Genomic DNA, 19,442 nt, shown 5'->3' with positions numbered 1-19,442 from the left:
GAGAGAGAGAGAGAGAGAGAGAGAGAGTGTAAAATTTCAGTCTCCAGGCCTGTCATTCTGGCAGCTGTCAACAGTGCTAAAATTCACCCCAAAGGAATCATCAGGACCATTTTGACATGTGATAGAAGTAAGATACTTGAGTATTGACAACAGTGATTATTGTAGCAATCATATTCTACAATATGATTCACAATTCACCTCTGTGCTTCATTTAAATTTTAAAATAGAGTTTAAGTGGGACATTAAGCTCGTATTGGCTTCACCGTAACCCAAAATGATGTATCCACATAAAAAAATTCAGGCAAACTCATATTTCAGAATCTAGTTTTCCAATGCCAAGTTTTCCAAAACATCTAACACACAGCTTTAGTATCACATAGTTCAACTTAATGCTGGTCAAACAGTAATCTCCCCCCCGCCCCCATGATTTCTGATTATTTTTGTGAATAGAAACATTGAGCTCTGTTTGCTAAGATTAATTGGTTTCTATTATTTGGTATGCAGAAGTATTTGTACTAGTGCTAGGTGTTCAGAAAAGTTTCTGTGAATCCTAAATGTTTCACAGATTTTAGCACAGATAATGATTTGTCTAAAAATTAATATTGGAAAGTGCATTCATCTCTAATCACTACATTTTTTTATTCTCCTGTGTCAAACGTTTCAATTGTTCAGTCAGGGAACAGACCCAGTGCCATCTCACTTCAGTAACTATGACAAAACATGAAGGGTGTATTGTAGCAAAGGGAACAGTTTGCAAACAACCCATAGTTTGAAAAATTATTTGTCCAAACTATTTGGAAGAAAACTTACAAATAATGAATATTTCTGAAGGAAATCAGGACACACTTGTGAATAATTTGCTAATTATAAATGGAGATAATTATTTGTAACAAATAATGCAACCAGATCTAGATCACCTTTAGCATTACTGTAAGTAAAATATATGCTCTCATTTACATCAATATTATTATGGTGCAATTCCATTGACTTTAATAAGTTACTCCTGGTTTTCACCTGTGAAAGTGAGAGGAGAATCAGAGCATACTTGTGACCTTCCACAGAAGTAAAATGAAGCACTTACATTACTTTATGCATACCTGCTATTATGATAACGCAATAAACAGCTCAAGGCTGGATTTTGCTGTAAAGTTAGGCTTATTCAAACCAAATGGGTTACTTAATCCACGTGGTGCTGCGAATTCAATTAGGTTCTGTGATTCACCTCACCCCCTCTATTTCCATTCTTGGTTAAAAAAGAAAGTGAGCGAGTATTTAGAGAGGAGTACACCTTTGAATGGGAAACGTCAGTGGGAAAGAATGCGTAGGTTGTTCCAATCTGGTTTGTATAACTCACTGTACTTGGAGGCAGGTATATTAAACTGAAAGCTTACGTGGGATGTAACTTAAATGAAGGCAAATAGAATATACACCTAATATGTATTCTGCATAATCAAAACACTTTTGAAACATTTCTAACATGAGTCAAGGGTTGTTTGATCCCTTTTCAAACAAGAGTTGCCTAATTATTTCATAAGATTCAGAGTTCAGCCTGTGCCTATAGAAAAAATCATAGAGAACTTGCTACCAGAGTAAATGAGTATAAATTGCAAATAGTGGGCCATATTCAGAGCTGATGTGAGTGCTGTTCCCAGGGAAGTGTGTTGGCCAAATGCACTAGCCCATACAGATGAAAGTGGAGGGACCATGCATACACGATGTCAGAATCATTCAGTGAATATATAACTGTGCTCTTAACTAGGTATGATCCATGTACATTCTTTATATTAAAACTCAAATAACTGAACCTTAAATGCCTTGTATAAGCAAAACATGATCCTTGCACTTTTGCTGCTATGGGGTATGACTTATATGGTGCAAGTTGCACATTGTAAAGGTAGTTAAGAAAATACACTGTAAGCGGTAAAGCAGTGTCACTTGCATTGATTTTGCATTTGAAGTGTTGCACCCATTTTGCACAACAACTCTAAAGGTATAGAATAAGTGTGTGAGTCTGTGTGTATTGAGGGGTTGTAACAGAAAAAGCAATTAGGAAGAGAATGTAAGATAAAGAAGGGGCTCTGCTTTATTTTAAACACTCCTTTACTGCTTTCCTTGCTACAACCCACTCTTCTTCCCCTCTCAGTGTAAGCAGAAGAATCAAGCTCTGTTAATAAACGTTGGCCCTCGTTTTGAGCTCATTGGTTTTCTACTAATGTAAATGAATGAATCTCACTGATACTACTCTGTATTCACATTGGTGTGGGTAGGGTCTGGGTCTTTGTTCAGATGGATCTACCTCATCCCTGGAATGGAATTTCTTCCCCTTTTTGCAGTGTTTTACTGCAGGAGGGGATGATCGGGCCTATTATTATTCTTTGTTGATCCAGGTGATGTGATTCCATTCCCCCCTCCCTCTTTAGTGACTTGCCAGCAATTTAACAAGCTTCACTGTGTGCTCTCCCTGCAGTCTGCAAGTTAGGTCTTCAGCCACTCCAAACTAAATAACCTTCTCAGCTCCTTGAAACTAATGTGCTGCTGACAAAACACCTGACGAGAAAGTTTTTCAAAACAGCCACTGTAGATAGCTGGGGAAAGGCAGCCAAGTCCAAAACTGCTAGCAGATTCTGAGTAAGGTGCCAATGTGTTGTGAAAGAGTCTATCAAGAAGCAGATGATTTTGGAAAGCAGGGCAGGTGTTTGTGCAGACTTTTATGTTTGTGTTCCATGGAGATAAAATTACCTCTTTCTGCTGAGTGAACTGTCCAGGAAATGGACTTGATTCTCCTCAGTGTGAAGATGGAATAATACTTTGAAAATCCCACCAATGCACATGTGGAGTGGATCCACTGAAGCCAAAGGAGCTGTACCACTGCAAAGCTGATGTGAGATCACAGTCAGGCTGTATGTCTGTAAGAGATGATGGGATGTATTAATCTGGTCATTTAAGCTTAAGGATGCATGTTCTCAGTTCCTCTTTTCTGCTCCTTAATAAATACCTCTGGTCCTACTTCCAAGAGAGAGATTTTAATAGATTTAAGGCTATGCACTATGAATTATTGCCTTAACAGTTAAATCACTTAACCAGAGTCATGCTAAGAACTACCCACTGAATGCTGGGAACTTTTCTGAACTTTGTTTTGAGAATTGGGCTCTGATTTGTTTTGAGTTTGTTCAAGTTTCCTTGATTTTGAACTAAGAGCTAATAGAAAATTCTGAAAGGATGGGTATGAACAGGCTAGTAGTTTTCCAAGAATGGAAAATTATAAAACTCAAGATGGACTCAGAAGACGATTTTCTTGTCTTTGCTTTTGTTTTATATCTGTTTTCTTTATTTTCCACTCCAGCTTATGGGTGTCCAACCTACTGAACATTAAGAGTGAAATCCTGGCTCCACTGAAGTCAATGGCAAAACTCCAGTTCATTTCAATGGGGCCAGGATTTTACCAACCTACCTTAGCAGATCCAAAATTTCATTTTGCCTGCTCATTCTTCTGGGGTAGAAAACTTTGTCTAACAATGGAACTGGAACACCAATCAAGCCTTTCTAACCTGACCACAAATGGGCTAGTCAAATGTTGAAGTTTGTTTCTTTCTTCAGGGTTTTAAATTGATCAGTTTTTAAAAACTTGTCCTGGATTTTGTTAATCAATCTTTTATAGAAAACAAAACAATTATGAACAAATTTTATTTACAGAAAAATAGGTTCTGAGTAAAAAAAAAAATTCTAATGATCATGTCAATAATGTTTTATAATTTTTTCAATAATAATTTCAATTAAAATGACATGAAAAATATTGCAAAAAGCAAGATCAATCAAAAAAGTTAACAGGATTTTTTTTTCTTCAGAAAAGCTCATTTGGAGATGAAGAAAACTTTTGCTTGAACATTTTTGACCAATTCTAATTAAGTCCAATTCAAGTGACCCTGCTTTACAATTTACAGTATATTTTCTTAACTACCTGCTACCTCACCAGAAGAGGGAGTATCCTCTTTTCCTTTTTCATGTTTTCTTTTTTCATCCATGTTTGTCTTTATTTCTCTTTGGTGGGGGAAAGGGAGTTAACAAACCTCAGAGTTTTGTAAGTAAGCTGAGAACTTTTTGCTGTAATATCCTTAACATTTCCATCACCGAAGACAAGGCTTAAGAAACAAAGCTGGTTTTGTAACTTGCAGTTTTCCCCTCAGACATAAATAAACAAAGCAAGGGAGCTTCCACCTTGTGTAGTTAGAGAAGTTAAACCTGCAATTGTTAAAAAGAACTTTATGGAACAGCACTTGTTGGGGGGTGTCAAAATGACAATAAATAATCATACAATAAAAGACTGCTGATCCTTTGCTTTCCCACTGTCATGAGACCCAACCCTTTCCCAGCTGCCTGACCTATTGCAACTCTCTGAAGCTGATCTCAGCCCGCACTCACTGCCGGTTTCCTCCTCCTCTCTCCCTGGACACCTGCGCTCTATCACCTTCCTTGGGTCTGGCTTGCCTTTCCTTCTAGAGTTTCCTGACCATCTACCCTCCTTGACCTCCTCCCAGCTGCGGCTTTCCAATCCATGCTTCAAACAACCTGTTTTAAAAACCGAGGCATTAATAGAAATGATGAGGTAGTAAAATCTTTGGGAAAAGCCCTTTGTGCTGAGCCCTGGAGTTGGGAATTAAAAACACAAAAAGCCAGAAATCACATCAATGTTCAAGAAAACAGAACTCTTTGTCCTGGGGCTTTTTATTTTATCAATGGACTCAAGGACTCACTTTTCAGCCTGTGGAGAGCCCGCCATGGAGGGGACACGATGAAGAAGATGAGATATATGAATAAATCTTCTTCCTTGATACTTCACATCCCTTCTCAACTTACCAGGAAAGCGAGAGCTAATAATGTCCACCACATGAATATAAGGGTAGACAGAGAGGAACCATGCAGGCTACAAAAAGAATTGAAGCTACAAAATGGACCTATGTCAGGGATGGCTGCACAGATTGAAGATGTAATTGAATGCATTATTATTCCAGAAACACGGGTTCAATGACAGAAAAATCAGATATGTTGTCTCAGTACGAGAGTCATTAGGATGTCAGGATTAATTCCCATCTCATTTGTGGAACCTCTTTTTCCCTGTAAATTGATCAACTTAACCCCCTGTACAGGAAGACTTTGGCAAACCAGTAAAGTGCCTGAAACCACTATGGCTTATTGTTAAAGGCAACCTAGTCAGCAAGCTGTAAATTGGCCATTCAGCAGTCTCAACTTGACCAAGGCAGGAGGGGAGGGAGGTTTGGGGTGCCACAGAAAGGGCAGCTTGACCCCGCTTCCTTCCTGATAAGAATTGTATTGAAGTTGCTGATACATGCATTTTAAAAGAGCAGGATGTGCCCCAGGAATGGCTGTTGGGGTCTCAAGGCTGCAAACTCTGAAAAAACCCACACCTGGGTTAGTCAGTAATCAGAAGGAACCTCTTGCTTGACCATTAAAACTGCTTGCTTAACAAGTTTTCTTTAAGGGACATGTCATTCTATTACTAATGTATAAATAAGGGGAAAAAGCTTGAGATAGTTGAACTCATTTAGGGACTCTTTTTGGACTCTCCCTCTGAATACATCTTGCGGTCCCCCCCAGCAGATGGAAAATTTGGCCACCGGAAGCCTGCCGCTGTGTCACTTAAAAGCCACACTCAGCTTTGGTAATTATCAAGGGTTGGGGGTGTTTTACTAACTTGTTGCGGACGCGTGTAAGTGTTTGAGACTAAGTAAAGTTTAGCTTTAAGTGAAAGCACTCTTGTGTTGTCCTGTTTGTGCCAGCCATCTATCGGTTAGATGGCTGTGTCTCTCCTAATTTATTTCCTGACACCACCTCACACAGAGTAAAAGTTACCAAGAGCTTTGGGTTAAAAAAACCCCAGGTAACACCCCTGCCCATGCTATGGTTGTCCACCATAGTGGGGACAAGGCCAGAATGAAATGGAGTTGATAGTCTGTGTTTAAAAATAAAATTACACTTCAGTGACTGAAACCTAGATAGATTTTTATCATTTCTTTTGTTGGCATCAGAAATCACAAACAGGTTCTTCTTGGAAGTTGCTAGATATTAGAAAGAATGTGTGTAAAAAAACTAGAAGATCCTTTTCTTCCCGAAACTCATTTCTGCAGGCATAAAGAACAGAAATTAGAGATGCGACAGAAAAGATGTCGTTAAAGAAGTAGAATCAGCTCAATTAATTCCAGCTAAACTTTAAGTAATCTTCAATACAAGAGTCTTTTCCCCTATATTTTCTCAAACTTGAAATCTGAAAAACATCTGTTAGGGAAGGTAAAAGAAGAAAACCAAGCTCAGGACAGAGAAAGAGGGTCCAAAATAGACTGATAACCTATTCTGGAAAAGTCTACACCATTCATAGAGAAATCAGATTAGATGTGATTTGAAGAATTTCCAGTTCCTAAAATTGCTGTTGAACTTCAGTCATTGTTTTGTACTTGAAGCTGAATATTGTCCTTGCTCTCTATACTTTGCCCTATGCACAATGGTGCATCAGCACATAGAAAGACAGATGTTTGTGAAAATAGCTCAAAATTACACGAGCCCAAGATAAAATGGACTAAGGCTCATTTGAAATCACAACATTTTTTCAATTAAGGGACATTCTCCTGCAACATTATAAACCCAAATGCACCAAGTTGTTCTTGTTTATGAGGACCAGGAAGTGAAACTAACAAGTCTAAATTTCACTGTTGAAGGTCAAGTGACAAGCAAAGAAATTAAAAACAACACAAAAAGTAACTTAGAATTGTCTCATAGAAATATTTTCCAGTTTAACCCTTAGAATCCTGGGGCTGAGAAGTAAGGCAACATCTTATTAAATGGCTTGAATTTCCTAACATTTTTATACTAGTTGAATTGTCCCATAATCCCTAGCACATAGCCGCATGGAATCCAAGACAGTTCTCTAGCTATTAAAGTAAGACATTTGAGGTGTCTGTCTCTAATTCTGAGTTTAGTGTAACAATTGCTATACCAGGAGTGGGACTGTTTGCCCATTTCTGCTGCTTTAGGGAGATGGAGGTTTGAACCATTTCTTGCCTATTAGCTTGAAGACCTTGGTAAATTTGGAAGTGGCAGTGAGGGACATACTAGCATTTTCAAAGATGGGAGTGGAAGACATCTTGTGTTCCCATAAATCCTTGTGACAGAGCTGGGAATAGGTCTGGAAAAAATAGCTAGGGACGGACTGAGGTTGGGGCAAGGGAATGTGTTTCTGAGAGAGAGGGCAGGATAGTGGGGGTGGGTTTAGAACTGTGTAAACTGCAACATGCCCAACGTAGATCTCATTTACATGCACCAATGTAAATCAGGAGTAACTCCATTGAAGTCAAGGAAGAAAAACACATGTAAAACCAGTGTGAGATCAGACAGCTCCTAGCTCCATGAATGTTGATGGACTTGGGCTGATGAGTTGGCAAATAGTACTAGAAACCAAGCACAGCCTGGGGTTGGGTGTATTCAGGGTTTTGGATGAATTCTTTACATCCCATTACTGACGACGTAGACATATGCCAGCTTCCAAAGGGCTGGTAATTAAAGATGTTGTAACAGGTAAGGAATGTTTTTTTAAAAAATATGTTGTTTAATCTTGACAATGTCCCTTTATATTGCTACTAAGGGTATATCTGCACTGCACACCATAATGTGTGGGTACACACCATAGTGAAGAGCAGGCTGTATCCACACTATGGTATGTAGCTCCTTGTGGAAGCGAAAGGCTTCAGCAGCTGCCTGTGGTGGGGAAAAGCAGGCTCCAGCAGCAGGACACTACATGGCTCAAAACAGGGAAAGGCACTACTTGAGCATGTAGAAAGCCTCATGTAGGATGCATACAATAAGGGTCTGGCATGTCATTACTTTACTTGCCTAAGCAGAGCCTCACACCATCTACATTGGTAATGGTAATTATACCCATGCTGGGTGGAGGTGGGAGAGTGAAAGACACAGGACATAGTGTATGTACTCTACATGCTGATGAAAGGAGTGTGCACCGCAGACATACACTAATGATTCTCTGTGTATTATATACTGCATGGGCCTGATCCACTTTTCCTGTATACTGTTTTTTTCCTTACTAATGTAACTTCATGAACTTGAGTGGAGTCACTCCTGATCTACGCTGCAGAGAGAGGAGAATCAGGTCCATATATTTAAATCAAAACGAAAAGCAGGGGTAGAGTGACATTCACCAGTGAGGTACTTTCAGTCAGGCTTTTATTATGTGAAACATATTTCTTTTGGATTCTTTTTTCAGTAATCACAATATTTAAAGGTAAAGTGGAAGAAGTTGAACTGCCTGAGGATAAAGTAGACATCATCATCAGTGAATGGATGGGTTACTGTCTTTTCTATGAGTCAATGCTAAACACAGTCATCTTTGCACGAGACAAGTGGCTGGTAGGTGCTCTGCATGTCATACTCCTTGCTGGAGGTCTGGTCGTTTATTTCCCAGTTGCAAGCCCTCCCCTTCTACTACCACCAGCTTCAAAAAGACACAGTTATGTTCAAGTGCCTTTTCTTAGGCTTTAATAGAAAGATTAGCATAGGGAGCTCAGTAAACTGGGAAACTTTCATTTTAAAAGTAAGCTTTGCTTTTCAGTGACAGCTGGTACAATTCGGATAGACACTATTTATCTAACAACATTGCTGCAGGGTGCAAGAATCTCTGAGATATTAAAAGTCGATGTGAAAATCTGAAGGAGAACAATAAAAGCATGCGGTGGGGTGGTGCTTGTCTGGTTTTTGTATGTGCAGTTCAAAATGTGATGTCTTTGTCAGGTGAATAGATTACGAGATCCATTTCCCCACAATTCATCAACAGAAACCTGGAGGGCTTATGTTTCCAGACCGGGCCGCTTTGTACGTGGTAGCAATTGAAGACAGACAGTACAAGGACTTCAAAATTCACTGTAAGTACAAAGTCTAATACATTCCTCCTGTGTGATCAGTTCCATGAAAATATTTTGATTCCCCCATTCACATTGTTATAGAGTAGCCGTATGGACTCTTCATAATAGATACATTGAGCATGATTCTCCTCTCACTTATCTTAATTTTACATCAGTTTGACTTCACTGGAGTTACTCCCGATTTACACTAATGTGAGGTTAGATAAGACAAAACCCTCAGTTGGCTCTCTTACACTTGGTGTGTGATTTGCAAACTGTGTGAAATAATGAGAAAATGCACTGCCGTTTAATAGGCTGGATCTTCAGGTGTGTAAATCAACATAGCTCTGTTGACTTCAGTGGAATCATAGAATATTAGGATTGGAAGAGACCTCAGGAGATCATCTAGTCCAATTCCCTGCTCAAAGCAGGAACAACACCAACTAAATCAAATTAAATGGGGTTAGACTGATTTACACCAATTGAGCATATGGCCAGAAGTTAAAGCTATTGCTTGCTAGGTGTTTTATCAGCCTCAGCGGCTGTGAAGATGAATAGTGTCCCTGCTGATATTAGCATTTTTCATAAGCACATCTTTATTGTAGCCTGATTCTGGTCTCCCTTAAACTGACATAGATCAAGAGAAACTGCACCAAAATCAATGGAATCACACCAGTGTAAATCAAGTGCGAGATCAGAATCAGGCCAATTGAACTAAATTGAATTGCTCTTGAATTAGACTTGTGTCAGTGAGATGAGAAGCAAGCTCCTTGTGTTTATATAACAACACTCCCTGACTTCATTGTCACATTCCATCAAGCCCATAGCTCTCAACTCCTTGAATTTCAATCTATTTTTTGCAGGGGGGAGGTGGTGGGGTGTCATTCTTCATCCTGTATTTGTTTTACATCATCCAGTGTTTAGTTGCACCTGCGGAGAACAACAATCCTGCACACTGCTGCAAGCTCCCCTCTGGCAAAGTCTTGCTATAAGAGAAGCTGCCGAGAAAGCTAACGGAGTGTGGGCACTAGGTCACAAATACAGTATCCAGATGAACACAAAGAAACATTCATTAGTATGGAACACTGTATTAAGAGGGAGGGGAAAAGCATGTATAGAACATTGTCAGTTGAATGTCTGATTTTTGTCCCCTTTCTCCAAAAAAAACAACAACCACCCGTAATCTTCCCTAAATATGAACTTCCTGGATTTTAGAGTCTGGGATTTTTTTTAAAACTGCATCACTCCATTGTGCTATCTAGAGCAATTACCATAAAAATCTACACTTTTGACTGCCCAGAGGTATGCAGTGTCGTGGTAGCCTAGAGGCAGCACTCAGGTGAAATTTATAATTTTTATTAAAGCTCATGTTAAAAAAATTATATAATAAATACACAGGTTAAGAAAAGAGTGTCTGTACATCTGGGTATAGTGTTTAGATTATCCACAAATACAAAGTTGGTTTTTAAAAGTCAGAAGATACATAGAGTGCATAATCAGCAACAACTCAAATTAAGGTGAATAGGTTTAACAATGCAGTTTAGATATTAGCATCCAAGTATTTGGGTACATCATTCATGAAAAGTTATACAGAGCGTTCCTTGTGGAAAGCAAATATATTTCCCTATTCTCAGCACTGTGAGTACAACTGTAACGTTAACAGTTTGCAAAAGAACTTAAAATTTTTATAAGTGGCAACCACTGTAAATGTGAAAGCTTATTGATAGAGCTGGTAAAAATATATATTTTTCACATTTTTGAAAAAAGAATTTAATTTGTCCAAAATTTTCTGAGAATTTATTTATGAAAAAAGTTTCTAAACATAATTTTTCATTTCATTTTGATGGAGAAAACCATAATTTTACTTAAAAAATTTTTTTCCTCTGGGGAGAAAAAATAGGGTAGAGAACTAAAGAGGCAAGAGTGAGTTGACTTTTCTCCCCACCAAAACAAAAGTTTTTAATACGGTTTTAAAAAAACTGCATGAACATTTACTAAAAATTTTTCACAGCAATTTTTGTTTTGGCTGTGAAGACCTTTTCTGGCAAAAAGAAGTTTCCATGGGAAAATTTCCAACCAGCTCTACTTATTGGGCCATGTGGTATATAGGAGCTTGGAAAAGTACTAGTGGGCTCAATTACCAGTCAGATGCATACACACAACTCCCCCTTATCGGCTTCATCCCAGTCTTACAACCTGACAGCTTTCCAGAAATAAAAGTATTGGTTTTTCTAACTGAAGTGCAGTCTTGGGGTGGGCCTTATTCTTCCATCAAAAGATACAAGTAACTTTAGCACCACAAACTGGATTCAGGATCAGGCCCATTACAAGGGTCATCTATAGCAGTGGTTCTCAAAGCTGGTCCACTGCTTGTTCAGGGAAACCCCCTGGTAGGCCGGAATGGTTTGTTTACCTGCCGCATCTGCAGGTTCGGCCGATCACGGCTCCCACTGGCTGCAGTTCACTGCTCCAGGCTAATGAGGACCGTGGGAAGCAGTGGCCAGCACATCCCTCAGCCCGCAGCACTTCCCGCAGCCTCCATTGGCCTGGAGCGGCGAACCACAGCCAGTGGGAGCCGCAATCAGGTGAACCTGCAGATGCGGTAGGTAAACAAACCGGCCCGATCCACCAGGGGCTTTCCCTAAACAATCAGTGGACTGGCTTTGAGAACCACTAATCTATAGCATTGGCTTTCAACCTTTCCAGACTACTCTACCCCTTTCTGGAGTCTGATTTGTTTTGCATACCCCAAGTTTCACCTCACTTAAAAACTACTTGCTTACAAAATCAGACATAGAAATACAAAAGTGTCACAGCACACTATTACTGAAAAATTGCTTACTTTATCATTTTTATCACATAATTATAAAATAAATCAATTGGAATATAAACATTGTACTTACATTTCAATGTATAGCATATAGAGCAGTGTAAACAAGTCACTGTCTGTATGAAACATTGTTCTGACTTTGCTAATGCTTTTTATGTAGCCTGCTTTACAATTAGGCAAATATCTAGATGAGTTGATGTACTCCCTGGAGGACCTCTATGTACCCTCAGGGGTACACATAGCTAGGGTTGCCAACTTTCTAATTCTAGAAAACCAAACACCCTTGCCCCGCCCTCTGCCCAACTCCCTGCCATGCCCCTTCCCAAGGCCCCGCCTCCAGCTCACTCCATCCCCCTCCCAGAGTCACTTGATCACCCTAGCTGCAGGAGACTTCCCATGCCTGTGGGCCGCTCGCCCAGGGGGCTGCAGTGCTGCTATGCCTGGCGTGAAGGTTGAGCCGCAGAGCGAAGGGACCAGAGGCTGGCCGCCTGGCACTGAGGGGGCTCTGCTCTGCCTGGGTCCAGGGCCGCTCTCTGAGTTTTATTGTCTGGTTTTATTGCCTTTTTATTTTCTCTCTCTGATTATGATGCAGAGGGAGGCAGAAGGTTACAGGTGCAGGAGGATGTGGAGGTCACAGGAGTGTATAGAGACATAATGGGAGTGCAGCACTGTATGGAGGTGAATGAGGTGCAGGGCTGTGGGGGGTGACTCTGGGAGGTGGAGAGATGGGTGGGAGAGTGCTGTAAGGGGTACAGGGCTAGGATGGGTAGGGGAGGGAGGCAGGGCAGGATGAGACAGGGGAGAGAGATGCAGTGTGGGGGATTCAGGGGTGCAGCCCCATTCCCACCACTTGGAGATGGGGATACATACCTTGATCTCCTGGGTGCTGGCAATGGGGCGACCGACTGTGGTTTGCGACAGGGCACATGCTACAGCTCAAGCCCAGCCACAGGAGGAGCACAAGGAGGAGAAGTAGGCCAGCAGCAGTGGTAGAGGCCTGCACTATGACCCTTCAACAGCCACCTGCTGAGCCTTCTTGAGTCGTGCTAGTTCAGCCCCTGCCCTGCCCCAGCCAATGGAAGCTGCTCCTGCAGGCGGGAGGCGGGAGAGTACGCAGACCCCCTGGCCACCCCTAAGTCTAGGAGCCGGACATGCCAGCTGCTCCCCAGGAGCCGAGCGGTGCGGAGGCTAGCAGGGAGCCCGTCAGCCCCACTGCATGTTGCTACTAACCAGACAGTCAAAAACCTAGTCAGCTATGTTGACTGGAGCCACTAGGATCCCTTGTCAACTGGGTGTTCTGGTCGAAAACCGGACACCTGGTCACCCGAAGCATACCCCCGTGGTTAAGAAATACAGATCTACAACATCCAAAGCAGATTGTCATCTTCTCCTTGCCCAAAGCCAGGAGTATTTTCAGATATTTTTTTTGGTTGCAGAAGCAGAAAAAATCCCATAAAATCATAGTTACAAAAGGGTGTATGAAGGACACTTCATGTAAAATAACAAAACCTGCTTCCTGTCACCCAAAAAAGGACTCTCTCACTTTTTTGTCCTCTCTTTCCATCCTGTTTTCTACTTTCCCTTCTGTGTCTTGATGTCTTTTCTTAAGGCATATTCAGTATCCTTGTTTTTCCCTGATTTATTGGACTGTAAGTTTTTTCATCCCTTTTAAATACGTTTGGTTCTCCCTCCTCCACCTCAGCCTATTTTCATTCAAAACATTTTTCTTTTCTGATATCACCTTTCTTCCCTATTTATACTATCAATTTTTTCTTTGCCTTTTTTACTCCTTTCTGTCTGAATCTCTTCTCTCACTGCACTTCTCTCTCCTCTAAATTTCTAACTCCTCCCTAGTATCTCGCTTCACTTTTATTTCTCCCCATTACTTTGTTCTTCTTGGGATGGGAACCAGTCTCTCACATGCCAAATGCAGTGATGAGTGTTTCAGAAGGTGCTCAGAAATCATTCCCCTGCCCCAAATCGTGAAATTGGTTTAAAAATAATTATTTTTAGGGGGAGTGGGGGTATTTGCTTTCTGATCTGTGATCCTTTAGGGTTCATATTTTCCAGCTTTTTTTATGGAACCATGAGGGCTATAAACTTGGCACTTAAAATGAAAGCTGAGATTCTCCTATAGTAACATGAGTCAAGGAGCTGGGGCTTTCAGAAAACATACCAATATTGGGTGAGTAAGGATAGAAATCACAACAAGAGGGTGGAAAAAGAAAAAGATTTTCAGGAGTCACACCGCCTCCCCAAATGTGGGCAAGTTGACAACCGCATCAAAGGACACCATTACCAAAGAATGTATCTTTGCCAAATACGTTGCAGTTTAGAATCCTACTTACTGACCTTTTACTATTGTTGACAATTCTGACCCTGCTGGGAATTCCAACAACTCAACTGCTGTGCTCTCAGAGGAGAAGCTTTTGCAAATTTGCTCCCTGCCATGGTTTGTCAATTTACCTTGTTTGTTCTCATGCACAATAATATTTTTAAATTCTCAAAGTGCTTTTCCAGCCATTCTTCTACTCAGCACACACTGCAGCCCACATGACTTTTGTAACTTTCAGTTTAGACTTTTAATGGGGCAGTGTGGTTTAATGGAATTTGACTCATCTGGTTCAAGAGAGTGTAATATGATTTTGGTTTTAAAAAACAAATCCAAAAATGTAACAGTTCTTTGTATTTTCTCACAAAGAAATGTCAACCATAAGAGCAGAGCCAATGTACTTTCCCCCTAGGGGATCATTTGTTCAAAGAAAGAAATTCAGCAAGATAAAAGGCACTTACAGGTACAGTCATCAGAACAGTTCAAATACCCAGTGAGCTCAACTTAGCTTGCAAGCTTTTTAGAAGGCAATCTGTCGTGATGTACTTGCATTAAGATCTTGATCCTCCAAACACTTAAAGATATGCATAACTTTATTCTCATGACTAGTCCACTGACACAATAGGGCAGGGGTGGCTAACCTGTGACTCCAGAGCCACATGCGGCTCTTCAGAAGTTAATATGTGGCTTCTTGTATAGGCACCAACTCTGGCGCCGAAGCTATAGTAACTGACTTTCCAGCATGCCAGGGGGTGCTCACTGCTCAACCCCTGGCTCTGCCACAGGCCCTGCCCCCACTCCATCCCTTCCCTCACCCTCCCCTGAGCCTGCAGTGCCCTCACTCCTCTCCCCTTCCCCCCCGCCCCCAGAGCCTCCTGCATGCCATGAACAGCTGATTGGGAGGTGCGGAGAGGGAAGGTACTGACTGAGGGGGCTGGCAGTGGGTGGGAGGCTCTGGGACCAGGGTGGGGGACCTGATGGGGGGCTGCTGATGTGTTACTGTGGCTCTTTGGCAATGTACATTGTTAAATACTGGTGCCTTCTCAGGCTCAGGTTGGCCACCCCTGTGATAGGGGCTACTCATGTTTCTGCAGGATCAGGGTCTACGAGATTAAATGTTATCTAGAAGACAGAGCAAGGGACAAGGCTCCAGAGTTTTTGAGTTCTATGCACAACAATTTGGCTGACTTGCTGTGTGATTTTTGGCAACTCATTTAAATGCCTAAGTTTTTAAAAGTGTCCACTGATCTTGGGTGTCTTAGTTATTGGGGAACCCAAAACAAGAGGCCACTTTTAAAATTGTGGGCCTTGATCTAACTGTGCCTTCTCTGCAAAATGGAGATTTTGCCACTTACTTATTTAATAGGGGTGCTGTGAAAGTTAACTAATTGGTTGTGAAATGCTTTGAGATTCTGGAACAGAAGCAGCTATGCAAAGTGCAAAAGATTTATTTATTTAATATTACTTCTAACCTTTGACACATCCATTTGCATTGACAGGGTGGGAGAATGTGTATGGCTTCGACATGACCTGTATTAGAGATGTTGCCATGAAGGAGCCCCTGGTCGACATAGTAGATCCAAAGCAAGTGGTGACCAATGCGTGTTTAATTAAGGTTTGGTAATTCCAAATGTACTTAAATGTGAACGCTTACACTTACTGTGGCATTCTTTGGAGATGCATTATTTTTTCTTTAACACTGTCTTTTGCGGCTACTAACAAGCTGCAGATACCATCAGTATGGAGTGTGATAAAACTAAGAGGGAAAATAACCTTAGTTTTCATAATATCTAGTATATGCATGTTGCACATGTCGAGTGTCATCAGCTCAGCTAAACATGAATACTAATACCTTGGTCACATATGGTACTACCCAAATTGGAAGATGTCACCTGAAAGTGGGATTTTGTGCTCATCTGGCTGCTGTTATAAATGGATCTCCAAACATACCTTCAAATGTTCACAAATTAAAAATAAATCTCTTTTGGGAGGGTGGGGGATGGGAATCAGTGCAATACTGGGTAAATGGAGACACTGTACATATTTCGATATATATTTTAATTATTCTTCTTCCCTGCGAAGAGATATTGCAAATTTGAGATGGAAAGCTACCAGGGAGAGGTATTAAATGGATTCTAGCTACAGTGAAAAGACAAAGGCACCAGATGATATTAACTCTGCTGGAATAACTCCAGTTTTACCCCAGTGTATGAGATCCACATTTGGCCTTAAATTGTCAACATGATTTCTGTAGCCAAGTTCTCAATCTTTTTCATACTGGAACCTCCCAGCACTCTTCTCCCATTTAGCTTGGATATAACTGTGACTCAGCTCCTACTTAGCAATATGTGAAGGGCAGGGTGGTCACAACCCCCTGACGACTGTTCACAACCCCAAGTTGGGAATCCATGATAGTTCATAGATTCTAAGGCCTTGGCTACACTGCCACTTTACAGTGCTGCAACTTTCTCACTCAGGGGTGTGAAAAAATACCCCCGAGCGCTGCAAGTTTCAGTGCTGTAACGTGGCCATGTAGACAATGCACCAGCGCCGCGCTCCCAGCCCTGGTAGCTATTCCCCTCATGGAGGTGGGTTTTTTATAGCGCTGGGAGACCTCTCTCTCAGCACTGGTGCCACAGACTACACAGCCACATTAAAGCGCTGCTGCTAGTGAAGAGATGCCCTTAGGCTAGAAAGGGCCTCTGTAATCATATAGTCGGACCTTCTGTATAACACACGGCATAGAAGTTCCCAAATTCCCCCATTTTAGGGCTAAACCTTGTAGTACTTATTCCCCTGAATAGTCTCAGGGAGTTCAATAGCGTTACTTGCATGAATAAATTCTGCTTGCATTAGTAATGGTTTGCATGAGCCAATTTCACTTTCCCTATTGTTATCTGTATCTCTGGCTGGCAAGAGGCAAAGTACTGAATAATATTTCAGATTATGAAAACAGGAAAGAACAAAAGTAAAAGCTGTATGCGAGAGCACAGCATGTGCATGCTGTATCTGCACTCAGCTGAACATGAGATAGCCGTCTGTCTTTGTAGAAAGCACAGGCCTTAGTTATTTAAAATCACAGCACATGGGAAACAGCTAAATAGACTACTGCACACATGATAGTTAAAATGGAATATAGCTCTAAAATGAACTTTAAATGAACTAAACAAATGATAGCTACATAGTCAGGGCCGGCTATAGGTTTTTTTGCCACCCCAAGCAAAAAAAAAAGTTAGCTGTCCCCCACCGTAGCCTTGGGCTCCCCCCCGCACCCTCCTGCCACCCAGCCCTCGATCACTGGTAACTCGCTCCCAGGGAGGGTCATTCAGCAGGAATTTTGGATGTGCACAGAACACAGGCAGGATTGGTTCCCATATGGTTACAGAACTGCAGTAAAGTAGAGCAATTTTCAGCTTGTGTGGTTGGAGGATATCAGGATGCATATTATAAGACTGTCCTATGTAAATGAGGAAAAGTTGAGGTGCCTTTATTACCCTTTTGTTCCACTTTTTGTTTCTATGGGGAATTTGCCAATGCAATATCACTGTCTTCCTTTTAAACAAATAAAACTTTTTTTTAAAAAAGCAATGGCTGTTGAAAATAGGAATTCCAGTCCTAATAACACTGAGAAGCATTTCTTGCTCAATTTTTTCCTACTTTTTCTACAACAAGTTAGAGGATCAGTATATTTGATTTGGGAGAAATGAAGTAACAGCTGCCCAAATTGAGCTTGAGCGCTCCTGAATTTTGAGGGTGTTCAAATCTGGAAGGCAGGTGCTAGATTCCCTTTCTGAATATTAGCTAAATCTGGAAAAGAAAAGTCAGTTTCTGCTTCCATGGCTCAGAAGTGGAAATCCTCCTATGTGCCTGGTACTGTATCTAAAGCTGCCCAGCTCCTCTAGCAGAGCCTCCTCTCCCTTACTTTTCATTTTAAATTCTAGTGGGATCCACAGTTCTCCCTTGCTAGGCTTCAGATAGAGATGTGCATTGTCCATTCAGTCCACCCAATTCTTTCTTTGGGGGCTGCAAGGTGAGGTCACATCAGTATCCCTAATCCAGTCCGGGGATGTCTTCTGAAGGGGATATTTGGGCCAAAGCCTTCTACTCCTTGGGCATACTTGTTCCTCCGTTCACAGTGCCACCCCACACTAGCAGTGAGCTCTCCATTCACAGCAAGCTGCAGCATGAGGTCTCAGCTACCTCACTCCTTCCCCCTCCCTTTCCTGTTGATCGCTGCCAAGGGAATGCTGGGAAATGTAGTTCTTTCCCTGCTCCAGGGCTGGCTCTGTAGTCAGGGAGCTAACCAAGGAACTACAGCTCCCAGGGCCCCCTGTTGGTTCTCAGCTCCCATGCTGGATCCCTGCCACCCCTGCAAATGTGCTGCCCCAAGCACCTGCTTGCTTTGCTGGTGCCTAGTACAAGAACAGATGGTTGAATACCTTGATTTCCCTGGTACCACATAATATGAGAGCTGCATGTTTGTTAGCCCAAATCTAAAACCTTTAACAAAAACTCATTGAAATCAACAGGGTATAGCAAGACAGACTGAGTTCCTGGTCTTAAATTTGCTCCTATTCAAGTTGTGCTATGCAAGCTAGTACTGGAGTAAGAAGGGAGTAAGAAGTTGCAACAAACCCGCTGTTGTAAGGCTTTTCACTACAATATTAGCTAGAATTTTCTACACTCCAGTCAATGCCTCTCCAGTTAGCTGTCCAGAGCATTTGGATCAGCAGCATAGGGTAGGTGAGTCCCCACTGCATTACTAACTCAATTTCAGCAGCTCTCAGACTTCAACCCACATCCCCAGACATACCCGCTAGCTTGAGTTTAAAACACCTCTTAGTTTGAGCTAGAGATCTGTGTGTACGCACAAGAGTAGAGCTGTGAGCACCACTTAAGTTATACATTGAGTCAACACTGCAGTGAAGACAAGCCCTTAGAAAGAAAGCGATCACCGTTTCTATGAACTTTTCTAGAGTGGTCTTAAATTTAACTGCTTATTTTCAAAATGTAAAGTGCAATAAACTCTGCATTCACCTAACATTACAAATGCTTCTTCCTTATATAACAGCTTCCTCTGAGAGAGTCCACCCACTTGCATCTGTCATGAGGACCATGCCTTCTGAGCAGCAGGCATCATGCATTCAGCAGGGATTAGCCAGTGCTTCTATATCATGATGCCAACTTTTCCCAAGCTAGCACTAAAAATTTCCCAAATTTGGTGAAAAATTCCCAAATAAAGTTTTTTACAGTGCTTCTGTATCCTGGGAAATTTCTCAAAACATTTTACTCACAAATTCCCAGTTTTTGGGAAACTTCCCAGGATATAGAAGCACTGGCAGTGGGAGGTAGAAGTGAA

The 19,442-nt window shown here is 41.5% G+C and overlaps 1 protein-coding gene across 2 annotated transcripts in view; it reads left to right on the top strand.

The window, feature by feature from the left end:
* Window positions 1-19,442, top strand: part of PRMT8 (protein arginine methyltransferase 8) — a 106,533-nt gene that overhangs the window by 73,062 nt on the left and 14,029 nt on the right. For both annotated transcript variants that reach the window (XM_032775739.2, XM_032775737.2), the window contains 3 exons: window positions 8,288-8,430; window positions 8,855-8,942; window positions 15,583-15,698. In XM_032775739.2, the coding sequence (XP_032631630.1) occupies window positions 8,288-8,430; window positions 8,855-8,942; window positions 15,583-15,698 (347 nt within the window). The remainder of the gene's footprint in view (window positions 1-8,287; window positions 8,431-8,854; window positions 8,943-15,582; window positions 15,699-19,442) is intronic.

Source organism: Chelonoidis abingdonii, chromosome 1, assembly GCF_003597395.2.
Source record: "Chelonoidis abingdonii isolate Lonesome George chromosome 1, CheloAbing_2.0, whole genome shotgun sequence".
NCBI classification, from domain to species: Eukaryota; Metazoa; Chordata; order Testudines; family Testudinidae; genus Chelonoidis; species Chelonoidis abingdonii.
The sequence above is the reverse complement of the archived record's forward strand: the minus strand, read 5'-3'. Positions and strand labels throughout refer to the sequence as shown.